This window comes from Amblyomma americanum, chromosome 4 (genome assembly GCF_052857255.1).
Source record: "Amblyomma americanum isolate KBUSLIRL-KWMA chromosome 4, ASM5285725v1, whole genome shotgun sequence".
Lineage (NCBI taxonomy): Eukaryota > Metazoa > Arthropoda > Arachnida > Ixodida > Ixodidae > Amblyomma > Amblyomma americanum.
In genome coordinates, this window is record NC_135500.1 from 81063884 (window position 1) to 81083289 (window position 19406).

Here is a 19406-nt window from a genome sequence, read left to right on the forward strand (position 1 = left end):
GAGCAACCTGAATTGCACACATTCACTGGTGCCAGCACTTGCCATCCCAGGGCAATGACGCGCCACTTAACCGCAGCACCACTGCGACAGGAGTGGTATGAGGACTCCCACGGATCTATGAATATTAATTGCGGAAAGACCAATTCTGTATATATGGGCGATAACTCATTAGAGATCGCGTCGTACCCCTCAGACAGAGTGCGGGTCGTGGTAGGGTGGCGACTACCTTCAAGAAGTTTGAGCGCAGAACAGAAGGGGTGAGGCGATGTAGCGGCGGTGGATACGCATACGGCCATACAGACGTAGAGCCGCCAGCTGCGTTGAATTCGGTCACATCAGAGCGGAGCGCGCGGTGATCGGCCTCACATAGAAGGCGAGTTTACGCCTTCTCATGCATAAGCAGTATTAAGCCTCTCTGCCGACTTTTAGACCGTAAGCATTCCCTGTTATCAATTGTCTGCTAAACGCCGAGGAACGTACATGGAGTGCTGCCCCGCACATAAGGCCCCGCTAACCCTTCTGCGATAACCACAAGCATGGCCCACTAGACAGACTCGTGATGCACTCGGTCAGGGTAGCTGGCAGGTGGCAAGTCTTCCATCCAAGCGACGAGGTCCTAAACAAACGCAGGTTGACGTCGCCCATGTAGGCGCTATTACCATGGATGTTTTCTACTCCTGTAGCCGACAGGATATGATTTCAGAACCCTCACAGGTGGGAGATGTGGCAGCCGTCCGCGATCCAGCAGCACCGCGGTGCCAGGTTGGCTGAGCCGAGGTTGGGCCTCGGGGTCGGGAATGCACGGCTGTAGAACATGTACTTGTGGAAGCAGCTCGGAACCTGGCCCCAGTCGAGTCGGTATGCAGCGAGGCCAATCGCTGGAGTGCAAAGTGGGGATAATTGGAGGTGGTTACGTGTGTGATCCCTGTCCGCACTTTTTCTTTTTGGTTTCGTAAAAGCACGTTGCATCGTTTCATTTATTTTAAGAGTCGGCTCTGCGATAGGCTTTCTTCTATTAATGGCCTCGTCATAATAACATGGCTGTTTACTGCGCATTCTTCGCCTTCGTAGTGCAGCTCTGAACCCAGGTATTTTGTGCCATTTTTCCGACCCTCATTCTTATTCTATTTTCGCTCCTTCCCGCTACTACAGCTATGTTCTAATGTGTAACCGAAAATTCCCTCAATATGACCGGAGAATTCTGATTCCTGGCCCTTTTTTCATTCAGAACCATGAAACACATCAAGTTCTAAAACGTGAGGCAATTTTGTTCCTTAAAATTTCCTTAAACTTCGTAGGAAGCATTTTTCCGCCAAATATTACGCCTTAAGTTGTCTAACTAGACGAAATGTCCTGAACAGAGCATCACGGTGCCGCGACTGCTTGCTAACATGGCGTAGTCGCCCGACGAGGGAGTTTCATACTATGGGCCAAATTTATTGGCGGTTTTGCGCAGCGACCGCTACGAACCTCGCCGGATGTGCTTTTAACAGGTCAACGCACTTGCTCACGAATGTAAGCCGCAGAGCTGCGTCATTAAGTTAAAGTAATGCAGGGTCGCCTCTGCATTACCAGACGTTGAAGCTATGCAGCGCAGTAAACAGCTTCGTCTCCTATGAGCATTTCCTTCCAGCGTCCGCTACTAGCGCCGCCTGTTATCATCCAGCCCCGGGACGTCGCGTGAACAGCGATTAAAACCGAGAAAGAAAATGGCTGGCGGTTTAGCATTGCAAAGCTCGAAACATTAAGCGAAAGCACAGTTTTTTTGCAGGTGGACACAACCGCCGCGTACCTGAAAGCGTGGTTAAGGTGTCCACTGATCCAGGAAGCTAGTTAAGCGCGTCTTCGCGGCTTATTGGAGACAAGCACTAGGTCCACGGCAAAACAGCAATTAAGTTAGCCCAGAGGGAGGATGGAAACCGGCTGGACATCGTTTGGAGTGCGGGAAGCACATTGTAAAATATCGAATGATGAACAGCTAAGAAAAACACAAGACAAAATATCGGCGCTTACAGCACTTAAGCACTTGTGCAGAGATTGCGATACTCACAAGGGAAGAAGAGAACCAGGAAACTACCAGTAAGCTTAGAGAAAACCAGAGCGGGGAAATGCATATCTTTACAAACAAGGTCAGAAAGGGAGAAGGTGTGAACCAGATTAGTTTCAAGGAAAAGACACAGGCTCTAGGTCTCTATAGATCTCGTAAAATAAAAATCTATATTGAATTGTTTTCTTACATTAAAGCTTTAAGCGATATCAGGTTGCCTTACAAAACGTAGCTACAGTGATAAATGAACCTTGGATTACACATTTGCAGTGCATGATAAATCTAGGAAACAGTGGGACACGCTTTGCTGAAATGTGAAAGTATCTATCCAGATGTAAACGCTTGTGCAATCATACGCACACACACACACACACACACATACACACACACACACACACATACACACACACACACACACAATTTTTTATTCCCTAAGAGAGAAAGAGGCTCCTATGCAAAACGATACCGCGACAGTAGCCTGACTAGGCCCGAAGCCCTTTACTTGGCAACAGACATCATACACAACTGATAAAAATAACAAAGCATAGGGTGAGGCTATATAATCCAAGTAACTTCAATGGGCAGTAGAAAGGAGGCAAGTGATGTATTTCTACCAAATAAACAGGGGTGAAAATAGCACAATACGATATCAAAGAGAGACAATACAGGGCATCATTAGCAGACATCAAACACACAAGCATTTAAGCAGTTTTATACAATAAAGACCTGAGGACATAATAAGATAAATGATCTCTAGCAGATACAGCAGATAGGAAGGCGAAATTTTGTACTCAACTGCGGTACATTCAGAATGACAGAAGAGTACACAACACGCAATAATTAAGAGAATGAACTACTATCAGCCACTATGCGTCTCAGAAAATTCCTCATCAAGACATTCAATTTACGGCCGGTATTTTCGCACCACTATCTATATACCTGATGTCCTAAGGTGCATCCATGACAAAGGTGTAGGAAGTGCATCTGCACTAGTAAAATCAGCAGCAGAATTGATTCGCTCAATACAGAGCATGGACCCAAAGATACTAGTTGAGGGTTAGATGTTGACATAGCATGCAATCATTAGAATGTATATCTAAATATTGTGAATTTGTAGATAGTATTGGTAAGTTACAGACAGTGGTTACACAAACATGCAGAAATAAAATACCCAGCCTGGCGGCATCCGCCACTAACCCGCCACAAAGGGTATGCCCCTAACATCAATCAATGAAATCAGACTGGTACTATGCCTTTGAGAGAACGGTGTCCTGCCAGCCAGATGTCTCACACTGGGCGGGGTACGTGGCGATTCTAGTCTCGAATAACGAGCTTTATTGTCCAAATCCTCTGAAATGTGCCCGGTGTATCCTGGATTTTATGTTGCTTTGCATCTGTCGAAGCCATGTGATAAAAGAAAAATGAAAAATAGCGATGCTCTTGTAGTGAAAAGCATGACCCAAGCAAGCTCCATGATCTGTTGGCAAGGTTCTAATTGTATCATTCGTGCGTAAGGCATAACATATCCCCTCCTTGTAGCGAAATATTTTTGCAGGAAAAACTACAATAAACTCTCTTTCTTTCAACAAAAACTTTACTCTACGCATATTGCAAATCAGATCGTCCATCCTTCCTTTCCACCCTCCGTGCAAGTGCTGCCAGCAATCCTGACCCTGTACATGAAAGGAAGTTGCCTCCTTGTTGGCCAACGTAGAAAACGATGAAAAATATTAAGCGAATTGGGATGGAAAATTCAATAATTTTATTCCCTATTTTGCGCTAAAAACGCGTATTTTTTACGTATTTCGACCGATGGGTGCGCATTAATCCTCCTTTGTGCCGAAACCTTGAAGCGATCTTGAAGTGTGAGAAACTTTTTCAATGTTGTTTTGTGGTTTGGATATCTAGAGGCAATTAGCATAAGATTAGCGCGCTTTTGGTTACCGCGCGCATGAATGACATTGTAATTGGCGGAAACGATTTCATGAAGCGGGCGGTCACCTCATCGACACACGTTGTTAAGTCGCCGAACACAATCCGGCATTAGGCTTCAACCCACAGCCGGTATCCAAGCTGAGAGGAATGCTTTTCGGTCCATCGCAGGTCTCCCGTGGATGGAGAATCACCCTCAGAGGATTCAACAGCATCGAAAACCGGAGACTCCCGTGCCACTAAAGGCCGAGGTGAAAGGAAAGAAGACCGGAGTTCTCGCAGCGCAGGCGAGAAAAAAGGGGCTAGCGCGGCCAGCGGAACTTCCAGGCAAGGCTTCCATTTCATTTGTCGTGTGGCACGTACGCGCACGACGCCCTCCGCTGTGCACACGATCTTTTCTCTTGGCTCTTATCGTGTTCTAGGGGGCGCGACGACTGTGACCTGTTGCAGGAAGGGCCAAATATGAAACATTATTGAGCCACTTTGTTGAAATTCAGCTGTTCCAATAATTACTCGCAATACACCCTCCATGAACGGTCGACTTAAATGACGTTCTCGACACTCCATGGTACCCGTAAAAGATGTCGTCCTCGTGCTACCTGGCAGGTGGTGGTTATATTAATGATTGTTCGCTCGAGGTTGCTAGGAAAGAGCAACTTGAATCGCACACATCTCACTGGTGCCAGCATCTCCCATCCAAGGGCAATGACGCACCGCTTAACCGCAGCACCACTGCGAAAGGAGTGGTATGAGGACTCCCAGGAATCTATGAATGATAATTACGGAAAGACCAATTCTGTATATATGGGTGATAACTCAATAGAGATCGCGTCATACCACTCGGACGGAGTGCGGGTCGCGGTACGGTGGCGACTACCTTCAACAAGTTTGCACGCAGATCAGAAGGGGAGCGGCGGTGTAGCGGCGGCGGATACGTATACGGCCATACAGACGTAGAGCCGCCAGCTGCATTCAATTCGGTTAAATCGGAGCGCAGCGCGCGGTGACTGGCCTCACATAGTGAGCAGGCGAGTTTACGCCTTCGCACACATAAGTAGTCCTAATCCTCTCTGCCGACTGTTAAACCGTAAGAATTCGCTGTTATCAATTGTGTGCTAAACGCCGAGGAACGTACATGGAGAGCTGCCCCACACATGAGGCCCCACTAACCCCTCTGCAATCACCAGAAGCATGCCCCACTGGTCAGACTCGTCATGCACCCGGCCAGGAGAACGGGGAGGTTACAAACAGGCACACGATGACGTCGCCCATGTAGGCACTATTTCTGTGGGTGTTTTCTCCTCCTGTGGCTGACAGGATATGATTTGAGAACCCTCACAGGTGGGAGATGTGGTCGCCGTCCGCGATCCAGCAGCGCCGCGGTGCCAGGTTGCTGAGCCCAGGTTGGGCCTCGGGGCCAGGAGTACACATGTGTAGAACATGTACAGGTGGAGGCAGCTCGGAACCCGGTCTCAGTATGCAGCGAGGCCAATGGCTGGAGTGTAATGTGGGGAAGAATTGAGGTTGTTACGTGTGTGTTCAAAGTCCGCCCTTTTTTCTTTCTGCTTTCGTAAAACCAGGTTGCATCGTCTCATTTATTTTAAGAGTCGGCTCTGCGACATGCTTCCTACCATTAATGGCCTCGTCATCATAACGTGGCGGTTCACTGCGGATTCTTGGCCTTCGTAGTGCAGCTCCGTACCGATTCATTTTGTGCCATGTTTCCGACCCTCATTCTTATTTAATTTTTTTGATTGAAAGTTTATTTGGCCATATTACAATATGCCCCCGGGGAGAGGCAAAAGGAGGCAGACAGAGCGTGCTTCCTGACGAGGCCTACACCCCGGCTTACACATCTGGGCACTGGTGACTAGAGGGCAAATCATGTTTACAAAAAAACAATCATTTTCAAGAAAATAACAGCACACTTAAGGGTATCAAACCTCTTCACGAGACAAGAGAGAAAGACATTAGTATAATGTTAAAAAAACAAAAACATGACATCGTTATCGCTCCTTCACCCTACGACAGCGATGTTCTAATGCGTAACCGCAAATTCCCTCAATATGTCAGGAGAATTCTGACTTAAGGCACTTTTCCTCATTCAGCACCATGAAACCCACATCAATTTCTAAAACGTGAGGCAATTTTGGTAGTTAAAATTTCCTTAAACTTCGTAGGAAACCTTTTTCTGCCAAATATTACTCCTTAAGTTCTCTAACGAGACGAAATGTCCTAAACAGAGCATATACGTGCCCTGACTGCTTGCAAAAATGCTGTAGTCGCCCGACGAAGGAGTTTCATACTGTGGGCCAATTTTATTTGCGGTTCCGCACAGCGACCGCTACGAACCGCGCCGGTTCTGCTTTCAACAGTTCAACGCACTTGCTGAATTGCTCACGCAGAGCTGCGTCAATAAAGTAGGGTAATGCAGGGTCGCCGTTGCATTACCAGACGTTGGAGCTATGCAGTACAGTAAGCAGCTTCACCTCCTATGAGCATTTGAATCCAGTCTCCGCTGCTAGCGCCGCCTCTTGTCATCCACCCACGGGACGTCACTTGGGCAGCGATTAAGATCGAGGAACAAAAAAATAGCTGTCGATTTAGCATTGAAAAGCTCAAAATATTGAACGAAAGCAGTTTTTTCGCAGGTATACACAACCACAGCATACATAAAAGCGTGGTTGAGGTGTCCACTGACAGAGGAAGCGAGTTATGCGCGTCTTCACGGCTGACTGGATATTAGCACTAGGTCACCAGGGCAAAACGGCAACTACGGCAATCAGAGGGAGGATGGACACAGGCTGGACATTGTTTGGAGTGCGGGAAGCACATTGTAAAATATCGTATGATGAACAGCTAAGAAAAGAGAGCACAAAATAGCGGCGCCTCAAGCACTAGCACGGAAATACCGATACTCACAATGGAAGAATAAAACCAGATAACTAACAAGTAGCTTACATGAACGAGAACCGGGAGATACAATTCTTTGCACACAGGGCCAGAAAGGCAGGTGTGAACCGGATTAATAAGGAAAAGATACAGTCTTTAGGCCTGTAGACAACTCAGAAAATAAAAATGTCGAAGGAATTGTTTTCTTGCAGTAAAAGAGCCAGCGCATTAATGCTTTAAAGGGACACTGAGGAGAACCCTATCAAAATTTTTTTATTAGCAATATCTGATAGTGCGGCATTTCATGGCTTTGTAAGACGCTTGTCCGGGAGCGAAAGATGCATTGATTTCAAAGAAATTCGGATTCGAAGTTGAAAAAATTTTTCCCGCCGCTCCGATTCAAACTCGAGAACTCTTATGACGACACGGAGAACTCTTATGACGACACAGAATGGAGTGACGTGAAACGTGACGTAAACGGAGACTCCGTGATTTCTGGTGGCTAGCGGTGCGGTCTAGCAGCTGCCGAAATGAAAGCTACCGCCGCCGCACGTTGAAGGCATCTATCGGGGGTCGCCACCATTGCTTCGTTTACGTTTGCACCTGCGTCTTGCCAGCGTTACGATGGATCCCGTTCCCGAACCCGACGACGTAGTTCTCGCAAAAACCCTGGCCTGCATTTCAGCGACCTCTGCCCCACAGAGCGTGCGATGCTTTTGAGGGAACACGGTTAGGTTAGGCGCCGGCAGGTGGTTTCCTGCTTCCTCAGAGAGCAGCCGTTGCAAACTAAATATCATAACCCCAGTGCGGGGTGTCGCGAGGAGTGCGTTGCGCCCATCGGAGGCTGGCCGGGGCTTTGGGGCCAACGGATTGTGATTCCTTGAACGGAGCGGTTGCACGGCGCAGCAAGCAGCGTCGAGGTCTCCCACGGTGCAAGAGCCAAGTTATTTATTAATTTTTTTCCACAAAAAAAAATGGGTGCTCGAGGGCGGTCGCGATTAAAGTCGGCGGCGTGAAACCAAAGCCGGCGCATGGCGCTTCAACGACTTCCGCTAGATCCAACGGGTCCACTGGCTCTGGCTCTCTCGCCAACTTGCATGTACCTTCAGATATGTACTGTCAATAGATTAAAATAGCCGAGCTCGAAAAGAACAGCTCCGCCGAACTGCCGCAGCTATTGAATATAACGCGCACCTCGCCGCGGAGCCAAATCAGTCTGGCGGGGCCGGCGGCGGCTGGCGCACTCGGCGCGTAATAGATACATGCTCCAATCTCCCCGCCAATGCGGTCAGAGTGCGCCGAAGCCGCCGAACGCGTCGGCGGTCAAGCGCAGTTGGAGTATAGAGGGTCTCGCTTTGACCGACGTGACTTCGCCGTGCAGGGAGCGCGCGCCTCGCCGCAGCATAAACGCGCCTTAACAGAGCCTGCGCTTAACCGCTAACCAACGTATTCAGCGGCGGCATCCATGGGAGCCACTGAAACCCCCCCCCCCCCGCCCACTCACTAAATAAAAGAAAAAGAAGTCCGGTGCCGAGGTTCGGAATCGAACCAGGGCTTTCGGCGTGTGAGGCGGAATACGCTGCCGCTCCGCCACGACGGCTCATGATACAGCCGTCAATAAAGGCGCATCTAGTGAATGCACTCTTCTGATGCATAAATCTCCGCGTTTTCGCTAGGTATATCCTGGCCTAATAAAGCTAGGCAATCACCAATTTTTCTGAACTGCCTTGTACCTTGTCTGCCGTCCCTAATAAACAGTTTCCGTTAAGTAGTTTGAACTCTACTGGCACAGGCGCGAATGTGTCGCCGGGCAAGCGTGCGAATACACAAGTGCTGCCTTGTACGATCACCGACCATCGTCTCATCACAGGTTTTCATCAACCGTGGCGATCATCTGACAATCCTTAACAGGCTCTTTCAAAGGTTAACCAGCAATTGAAGCGGCACTTGGAGTTCCTCTGCTGTTCGGCGCTTGTAAATCGAAGCGCGTCAAAAACAAAACCACGGGGCATGCAAAGCTCATAGACGCGAAGCGCCATAAAAAATCGAAACTCTCCTGGCCGCTTGTGGCGCCGCCAAGCATCCGTTTTCTTTGCTTCCAACATTCAGGTTGTCTTTTGCGTGCCTTCCTTGTGTCATAAGAGTGCTCTATTGGTTTTAAAACAAAACTTACTTCAATATTAATCTGCACAACCTACCTTTTTCAGCTTCAGAGATACGTGAAGCCAAGTAGGATGGAAAATTTCTCCAAGGTGGCGTCTCTTGTCATATGGCGTGACCACGCTTGTACTTGCGAGATTGGCCTGTGGTGGCGATACCTGTATTTTGGTTCTTGCTATTTTCTACCTTACAAGAGCTTTGTTTTAAGTAAGAGCAGCGTTTTTGTGATTAGGAGCTGGTACTCTATCGATACAAGCCAACTTCAATTTCTCCTCAGTGTCCGTTTAAGCGATATCAGGTTGCTTACAACATGTAGCAACAGCTATAAATGAACATTAGATTACACATTTTCATTGCATGGTAAATATATTAAACAGCAGAACCCATTTTAATGAAATGTGCCGGTATCTATTCATATGGAAACGCTTGCACAATCATGCGCACACACATATTCTTTATTTCCCTCAAACAGAAAGAGGCTCCTGGGCAACCAACAACTGCAGCAGTACCTTAACTTGGGCCCAAAACCCTTTGCTTGGCAACACGGAGCATGCATCACTGGTAAAAATAACAAACATAAGTAAAGGCTATATCAGCCATGGAACTTCAATGACCAAATGAGACTAGACATGCGAAGTATATTTACCAAATAAATCGGAGTGAGAATGGCACAATGTGACAGGAAAAAAGATATTACAGGACATCAGCACATCCGTAACACAATGCAACTAAGCAGTTCTAAATAATAAAGACTTAAAGATATAATAATTTAATAATATCTATTATATACTACAGATAAAAAGGTGAAATTTTGTATTCCACTGCGATGCATTCAAAATGGTAGAAGAGTACAACACACAGAATAACTAAGCGAAAGTTTGTCATCGTCCACAATACGTCTGAGAGGATTCTTCATCAAGACATTCCTCTTATTGCCGTTATTTTCGCAACACCACCATTATACCGGATGTCATATAGTTTATCCACAACGGGGGCGTCGTGAGTGCATCTGCACTAGTAATATGCGGTAACAGAATTGATGGGTTCAATGCAGAGCATGGACCCAAAGACTCTCGTTCACGGTCAGGTGCTCGTATAGCGTAAAATTATTGAAATGTGTACTTAAAAATTGTGAATTTGTTGACAGTATTTGTAAATCTGAAATAGGCGTTAGAAAGATATACAGATAAAAAATATCCAGCTTGGCAACCCCTGCAACTAACCCGCCCCAAAGGGTATGGTCCTCACATCCATAAGTGAAGTCGTGCTGTTTTACTAGGCCTTTGAGAGAATGGAATCATGCCAGCCAGATGTCTCGCTGGGTCCGGGCACTGCACCGTGCTGGTCTCTATTAAGGAGCTTTGGTTATTCAAATCCCACTTTTTGCCGAAATTTTGAAGCCATCTTAAAATCTGAGAAAGTTTCTCATTGGAGCTTTGTGCTTTTAATATCCAAAACCAAAGCAAAAGATTCATGCACTTTCCTCTTTCTTCTGCTCCTCCTAAAGTGTAACAGGTGTGTCCTGGCTTTGTTATATTCCTTTTGATTTGTCGAAACAATATGATGAAATGAAAAAAGACAACAGCGATGGTCGTGTGGTGTAAAGTACCCCTCAAGCAAGCTCCAGGCTCTGTAATGGCAAACTTCAAATGTCGCGCAAAACACTTTTTTTTGTGTCATTCGTGCGTAAGGCGTAAATTAACCGCCTCCTTGATGCGGTATTTTTTGTATAAAAACCGCAATAAACTCTCAACAAAACCTTGACTCCATGCATAATGCAAATCAGATCGCCCATCCTTTCCTTCCACCCTGCGTTCAAGTGTTGCCAGCAACTGCGACCCTGTACATGAAAGGAAATTGCCTGCTTTTCAGAACATTAAAAGCCAGGTCATGTGGTGAGGATCCTGTGTGACGCTGCTTCATTCTAACCAAGCATTAGATTTGGTTAAAGCTAGAGCTTCCCATTCTTAATATGTAGGGCGGGCTTGGAGTTTGTACTTACAAGAGTTTAGAATAGGGCCTTGTTCCATAAACCGGTCCCAGTGCCAGTGTGGCCGAAAAGGGAAGCCCTTTAAAATGGGTCTCATAAATATATTTTAACTGCGGTTTGATTAACGTCCGCCCTAAAGACGGTGTGAACGATTTTAAGCAGCTTGCGAATGAAAATTCAGTCATTCTGGACCTCGTTTCCCACAGCCGGTATCCAAGCTGAGAGGAATGCTTTTCGGTCCATCGCAGGTCTCCCGTGGATGTAGAATCACCCGCAGAGGATTCCACAACATCGCAAACCGGAGACTCCCGTGCCACTAAAGGCCGAGATGAAAGGAAAGAAGACCGGAGTTCTCGCAGCGCAGGCGAGAAAAAAAGGGCTAGCGCGGCCAGCGGAACTTCCAGGCAAGGCTTCCATTTCAATTTTCGTGTGGCACGTACCCGCACGATGCCCTGCGCTGTGTCCAGGAAGTTTTCTCTTTTCTCATGTCATGTTTTAGGGGGCGCGATGACTATGACATACTGCAGGACGGACCAGATTTGAAAGATCACTCAGCCACATTTTTTTTTAAATTGGCATGTTCAAGAAATCACATGTATTATACCCTTCAAGAATGGAAGCCTTAAATTGAGTGCTTGTTGTCGACACTCGATGGTACCAGTAAAAGATGGCGTCCTCCGGCTACATGGCAGGTGGTGGTTGAATTAATGATTGTTCGCACCAGGTTGTTAGGAAAGAGCAACCTGAATCGCACACATTCCACTGGTGCCAGCACCTGCCACCCCTGGGCAATGACGCAACGCTTAACCGCTGCACTTTTGCGCCAGGAGTGGTAGAGGACTGCGAGGGATCCATGAATATTAAGTACAGAAAGACCAATTCTGCATATATGGGCGATAACTCATTAGTGATCGCGTCATACCCCTCCGCCAGACCGCAGGTTGCGGTATAGAGTGGCGACCGCCTTCACGAAGTTAGCGCGCAGATCAGAAGGAGTGCTGCGGTGTAGCTGCGGCGAACACGTATACGGCCATACAGACGCAGAGCCGCCAGCTCCGTTGAATTCGGTCACATCGCAAAGCAGCGCGCGGCCACTGGCCTCACAAAGTGAGCAGGCGAGTTTATGCCTTCTCGCACATAAGCATTCTTAAGCCTCTCCGCCGAATCTTAGACAGTGGGCATTTGCTGTTATCAACTCTGCTAAACGCCCACAAACATTCATGGAGAGAAACCCCGCACATAAGGCCCCACTAGCCCCTCTACGATATCAGAAGCATGGCCCACTAGTCAGACTCGTGATGCATCCGGCCAGGAGAACTGGCAGGTGGCGAGCCCATCATCCTGGCGACAAGGTTCAAAACAGCCACACGATGATGTCGCCCATGTAGGCACTATTTCCGTGGGTGTTTCCTCCTCCTGTAGCCAACAGAATATGATTTTAGAACCTCCACAGGGGGGGAGATGTACAGTTCTTTACACACAGGGTCAGAAAGGAAGAAGGTGTGAACTGGATTAGTTTCAAGGGAAAGATAAAGCCATTAGGCCTGTAGAGAACTCGCAAAATAACACTCTAGAAGGAATTGTTTTCTTACATTAAAAGGGCCACCGCATTAATGCTTTAAGCGATATCAGGTTGCCTTACCACACGTAGGTGCAATAATAAATGAACCTTAGATTACACATTTGCAGTGCAATGCTAAATCAAGGAAACAGCAGATAACATTTTGCTGAAATCGGGCAGTATCTATCCATATGGAAAGGCTTGCACAATCATACGTACACGCACTTTCTTTATTTCCCTGAGACAGAAAGATGCTCCTGGGCAACCAGCACTGTGCCAGTGGCTTGACTAGGGCCGAAGTCCGTAGGTTGGCAACAGAGAACATACATCACTCGTAAAAATAACAAAGTATAGGGTAATGCTATATCAGCCATGAAAGTTCAAAGGGCAATAGAGACGAGACATGTGAAGTATTTCTACCAAATAAATCACAGTGAAAAAGCACAATGTGACAGGAAAAAGCGACATTACAGGACATAATTATCACACATGAGTAACACAATGCAACTAAGCACTTTTGAATAACATAGACCTGAGGACTAAATAACATAAATGATCCTTTTGAGATACTACAGATAGGAAGGAGAAATTCTGTATTCAACGGTGATGCTTTCAGTCTGGTAGAAGAGTACACCACACAAAATAATTAAGAGAAAAACTGTCATCGTGCAACGTACGTCTGAGAGGATTCTTTATCAAGACATTCCTCTTATGGCCGTTATTTTCTCAGCACGATCATTATACGCGATGTCATATATTTCCATCATAACGGGTGTGTCGTCAGTGCATCTGCACTAGTATATATGGCTGCAGAATTGGCGGGTTCAAAGCAGAGAATAGACCCAAATACACTAGTTAACGATCACATGTTGTTGTAGCATAAAAGTATTAGGATTGTGTATTTAAAAGTTGTGAACTTGTTGATTGTATTTGTATATTTTTCTAACCATGATTTCTATCTTACTGATACGAAATACCCAGCCTGGCGACACCCGCCACTAGCCCGCCTCAAAGGGTAGAGCCCTAACGTCCATCAGTGAAACCATGCTGTGGTACTCTGCTTTTGAGTGAATGGAATCATGCCAGCCAGATGTCTCACAGGGTCCGGGTACTGGACTGTGCTTGCCTCGATTAACTAGCTTTGGTTATTCAAATCCTAATTTTGCCGAAGTCTTCAAGCCATTTTAAAATCTGAGAAAGTTTCTCACTGGAGCTTTGTGGTATGAATATCTAAGGGCAAATCAAAAGATTTGTGCGCTTTCTTCCTTCTTCTGCTCCTCCTAAAATGTAACCGGTGTGCCATGGCTTTGTAATATTTCTTTTGATCTGTCGAAGCAGTATGATGAAAGGAATAAAGGCAACAGCGATGGTTGTGTGGTGTAAAGTGTCACTCAAGCAAGCTCCAGGCTCTGCAATGGCAAAGTTCGAATGTCGCGCAGAACAGAATTTTTATGTCATTCTTGCGTAAGGCGTAAAATATCCGCCTCCTTGAAGCGGTATTTTTTGTATAAAAAAACCTAAATAAAGTGTTAGTACCAATTGTGCTGAAAAGGGAAGCGCTTTATCATGGGTCTTACAAATATAATTTAACTGCGGTTTTATTAGCGTCCGCCCTAAAGACGGCGTAGAACGATTTTAAGCAACTTGCCAAAGAAAATTAGTGATTTTGGACCTGGTTTTACGCAACAAACATGAACCTCTTTGCCTATATTGACCAATGGGTGTGCATTAATCCATCTTTTTGCCGAAATCTTGAAGCGATATTAAAGTGTCAGCAACTTCTTCTCTGTAGCTTTCTGGTTTGGATATCAAGAGGCAATTAGCAAAAGATTCGAGCTCTTTTAGTTACCGTGCACATCAAAGACACTGCAATGGCAGAAACGATTTCATGAAGCGGGTGGCCACCTCATACACACACGTGTTTAAGTCGCCGGACACTATGCGGCGTTAGGCTTCAAACCACAGCCGGTATCCCAGCTCAGAGGCATGCTTTTCGGTCCTTCACAGGTCTCCCGTGGATGGAGAAGCAGCCGCAGAGGATTCCACAGAATCGAAAATCGGGGACTCCCGTGCCACTGAAGGCCGAGATGAAAGGAAAGGAGCCCGGAGTTCTCGAAGCAGCGCAAGCGAGAAAAAAAGTGCTAGCACTGCAAGGCGAACTTCCAGGCAAGGTTTCGATTTCACATGTCACATTGCACGCACGCGTACGATGCCCTGCGCAGTGCCCAGGAAGTTTCCTCTTTTCTCATGTCGTGTTTTAGGGGGCCTGATGAATATGACGTATTGCAGGACGGGCCAGATTTGAAAGACTACTCAGGCACATTTTTTTAATTTATATGTTCAAGCAATCACACGAAGTACATTCTTTAAAAATGGACTCGTTAAATTGACTCCCTGTTGGCGACACTCGATGGCACGCGTAAAAGATGGAATCCTCGTGCAACCTGGCAGGTGGTGGTTAAATTAATGATTGTTCGCGCGAGGTTGCTAGGAAAGAGCAACCTGAATTGCACACATTCACTGGTGCCAGCACTTGCCATCCCAGGGCAATGACGCGCCACTTAACCGCAGCACCACTGCGACAGGAGTGGTATGAGGACTCCCACGGATCTATGAATATTAATTGCGGAAAGACCAATTCTGTATATACGGGCGATAACTCATTAGAGATCGCGTCGTACCCCTCAGACAGAGTGCGGGTCGTGGTAGGGTGGCGACTACCTTCAAGAAGTTTGAGCGCAGAACAGAAGGGGTGAGGCGATGTAGCGGCGGTGGATACGCATACGGCCATACAGACGTAGAGCCGCCAGCTGCGTTGAATTCGGTCACATCAGAGCGGAGCGCGCGGTGATCGGCCTCACATAGAAGGCGAGTTTACGCCTTCTCATGCATAAGCAGTATTAAGCCTCTCTGCCGACTTTTAGACCGTAAGCATTCCCTGTTATCAATTGTCTGCTAAACGCCGAGGAACGTACATGGAGTGCTGCCCCGCACATAAGGCCCCGCTAACCCTTCTGCGATAACCACAAGCATGGCCCACTAGACAGACTCGTGATGCACTCGGTCAGGGTAGCTGGCAGGTGGCAAGTCTTCCATCCAAGCGACGAGGTCCTAAACAAACGCAGGTTGACGTCGCCCATGTAGGCACTATTACCATGGATGTTTTCTACTCCTGTAGCCGACAGGATATGATTTCAGAACCCTCACAGGTGGGAGATGTGGCAGCCGTCCGCGATCTAGCAGCACCGCGGTGCCAGGTTGGCTGAGCCGAGGATGGGCCTCGGGGTCGGGAATGCACGGCTGTAGAACATGTACTTGTGGAAGCAGCTCGGAACCTGGCCCCAGTCGAATCGGTATGCAGTGAGGCCAATCGCTGGAGTGCAAAGTGGGGATAATTGGAGGTGGTTACGTGTGTGATCCCTGTCCGCACTTTTTCTTTTTGGTTTCGTAAAAGCACGTTGCATCGTTTCATTTATTTTAAGAGTCGGCTCTGCGATAGGCTTTCTTCTATTAATGGCCTCGTCATAATAACATGGCTGTTTACTGCGCATTCTTCGCCTTCGTAGTGCAGCTCTGAACCCAGGTATTTTGTGCCATTTTTCCGACCCTCATTCTTATTCTATTTTCGCTCCTTCCCGCTACTACAGCGATGTTCTAATGTGTAACCGAAAATTCCCTCAATATGACCGGAGAATTCTGATTCCTGGCCCTTTTTTCATTCAGAACCATGAAACACATCAAGTTCTAAAACGTGAGGCAATTTTGTTCCTTAAAATTTCCTTAAACTTCGTAGGAAGCATTTTTCCGCCAAATATTACGCCTTAAGTTGTCTAACTAGACGAAATGTCCTGAACAGAGCATCACGGTGCCGCGACTGCTTGGTAACATGGCGTAGTCACCCGACGAGGGAGTTTCATACTATGGGCCAAATTTATTGGCGGTTTTGCGCAGCGACCGCTACGAACCTCGCCGGATGTGCTTTTAACAGGTCAACGCACTTGCTCACGAATGTAAGCCGCAGAGCTGCGTCATTAAGTTAAAGTAATGCAGGGTCGCCTCTGCATTACCAGACGTTGAAGCTATGCAGCGCAGTAAACAGCTTCGTCTCCTATGAGCATTTCCTTCCAGCGTCCGCTACTAGCGCCGCCTGTTATCATCCAGCCCCGGGACGTCGCGTGAACAGCGATTAAAACCGAGAAAGAAAATGGCTGGCGGTTTAGCATTGCAAAGCTCGAAACATTAAGCGAAAGCACAGTTTTTTTGCAGGTGGACACAACCGCCGCGTACCTGAAAGCGTGGTTAAGGTGTCCACTGATCCAGAAAGCTAGTTAAGCGCGTCTTCGCGGCTTATTGGAGACAAGCACTAGGTCCACGGCAAAACAGCAATTAAGTTAGCCCAGAGGGAGGATGGAAACCGGCTGGACATCGTTTGGAGTGCGGGAAGCACATTGTAAAATATCGAATGATGAACAGCTAAGAAAAACACAAGACAAAATATCGGCGCTTACAGCACTTAAGCACTTGTGCAGAGATTGCGATACTCACAAGGGAAGAAGAGAACCAGGAAACTACCAGTAAGCTTAGAGAAAACCAGAGCGGGGAAATGCATATCTCTACAAACAAGGTCAGAAAGGGAGAAGGTGTGAACCAGATTAGTTTCAAGGAAAAGACACAGGCTCTAGGTCTCTATAGATCTCGTAAAATAAAAATCTATATTGAATTGTTTTCTTACATTAAAGCTTTAAGCGATATCAGGTTGCCTTACAAAACGTAGCTACAGTGATAAATGAACCTTGGATTACACATTTGCAGTGCATGATAAATCTAGGAAACAGTGGGACACGCTTTGCTGAAATGTGAAAGTATCTATCCAGATGTAAACGCTTGTGCAATCATACGCACACACACACACACACACACACACACACAATTTTTTATTCCCTAAGAGAGAAAGAGGCTCCTAGGCAAAACGATACCGCGACAGTAGCCTGACTAGGCCCGAAGCCCTTTACTTGGCAACAGACATCATACACAACTGATAAAAATAACAAAGCATAGGGTGAGGCTATATAATCCAAGTAACTTCAATGGGCAGTAGAAAGGAGGCAAGTGATGTATTTCTACCAAATAAACAGGGGTGAAAATAGCACAATACGATATCAAAGAGAGACAATACAGGGCATCATTAGCAGACATCAAACACACAAGCATTTAAGCAGTTTTATACAATAAAGACCTGAGGACAAAATAAGATAAATGATCTCTAGCAGATACAGCAGATAGGAAGGCGAAATTTTGTATTCAACTGCGGTACATTCAGAATGGCAGAAGAGTACACAACACGCAATAATTAAGAGAATGAACTACTATCAGCCACTATGCGACTCAGAAAATTCCTCATCAAGACATTCAATTTACGGCCGGTATTTTCGCACCACTATCTATATACCTGATGTCCTAAGGTGCATCCATGACAAAGGTGTAGGAAGTGCATCTGCACTAGTAAAATCAGCAGCAGAATTGATTCGCTCAATACAGAGCATGGACCCAAAGATACTAGTTGAGGGTTAGATGTTGACATAGCATGCAATCATTAGAATGTATATCTAAATATTGTGAATTTGTAGATAGTATTGGTAAGTTACAGACAGTGGTTACACAAACATGCAGAAATAAAATACCCAGCCTGGCGGCATCCGCCACTAACCCGCCACAAAGGGTATGCCCCTAACATCAATCAGTGAAATCAGACTGGTACTATGCCTTTGAGAGAACGGTGTCCTGCCAGCCAGATGTCTCACACTGGGCGGGGTACTTGGCAATTCTAGTCCCGAATAACGAGCTTTATTGTCCAAATCCTCTGAAATGTGCCCGGTGTATCCTGGATTTTATGTCGCTTTGGATCTGTCGAAGCCATGTGATAAAAGAAAAATGAAAAATAGCGATGCTCTTGTAGTGAAAAGCATGACCCAAGCAAGCTCCATGATCTGTTGGCAAGGTTCTAATTGTATCATTCGTGCGTAAGGCATAACATATCCCCTCCTTGTAGCGAAATATTTTTGCAGGAAAAACTACAATAAACTCTCTTTCTTTCAACAAAAACTTTACTCTACGCATATTGCAAATCAGATCGTCCATCCTTCCTTTCCACCCTCCGTGCAAGTGCTGCCAGCAATCCTGACCCTGTACATGAAAGGAAGTTGCCTCCTTGTTGGCCGACGTAGAAAACGATGAAAAATATTAAGCGAATTGGGATGGAAAATTCAATAATTTTATTCCCTATTTTGCGCTAAAAACGCGTATTTTTTACGTATTTCGACTGATGGGTGCGCATTAATCCTCCTTTGTGCCGAAACCTTGAAGCGATCTTGAAGTGTGAGAAACTTTTTCAATGTTGTTTTGTGGTTTGGATATCTAGAGGCAATTAGCATAAGATTAGCACGCTTTTGGTTACCGCGCGCATGAATGACATTGTAATTGGCGGAAACGATTTCATGAAGCGGGCGGTCACCTCATCGACACACGTTGTTAAGTCGCCGAACACAATCCGGCATTAGGCTTCAACCCACAGCCGGTATCCAAGCTGAGAGGAATGCTTTTCGGTCCATCGCAGGTCTCCCGTGGATGGAGAATCACCCGCAGAGGATTCAACAGCATCGAAAACCGGAGACTCCCGTGCCACTAAAGGCCGAGGTGAAAGGAAAGAAGACCGGAGTTCTCGCAGCGCAGGCGAGAAAAAAGGGGCTAGCGCGGCCAGCGGAACTTCCAGGCAAGGCTTCCATTTCATTTGTCGTGTGGCACGTACGCGCACGACGCCCTCCGCT

The 19406-nt window shown here is 46.6% G+C and overlaps 1 protein-coding gene across 1 annotated transcript in view; it reads left to right on the plus strand.

The window, feature by feature from the left end:
• Positions 1-19406, plus strand: part of LOC144129611 (uncharacterized) — a 42175-nt gene that overhangs the window by 11587 nt on the left and 11182 nt on the right. Inside the window, exons 5-8 of the mRNA XM_077663733.1 lie at positions 4151-4306; positions 11270-11425; positions 14590-14748; positions 19196-19351. Coding sequence (XP_077519859.1) covers positions 4151-4306; positions 11270-11425; positions 14590-14748; positions 19196-19351 — 627 coding nt within the window. The remainder of the gene's footprint in view (positions 1-4150; positions 4307-11269; positions 11426-14589; positions 14749-19195; positions 19352-19406) is intronic.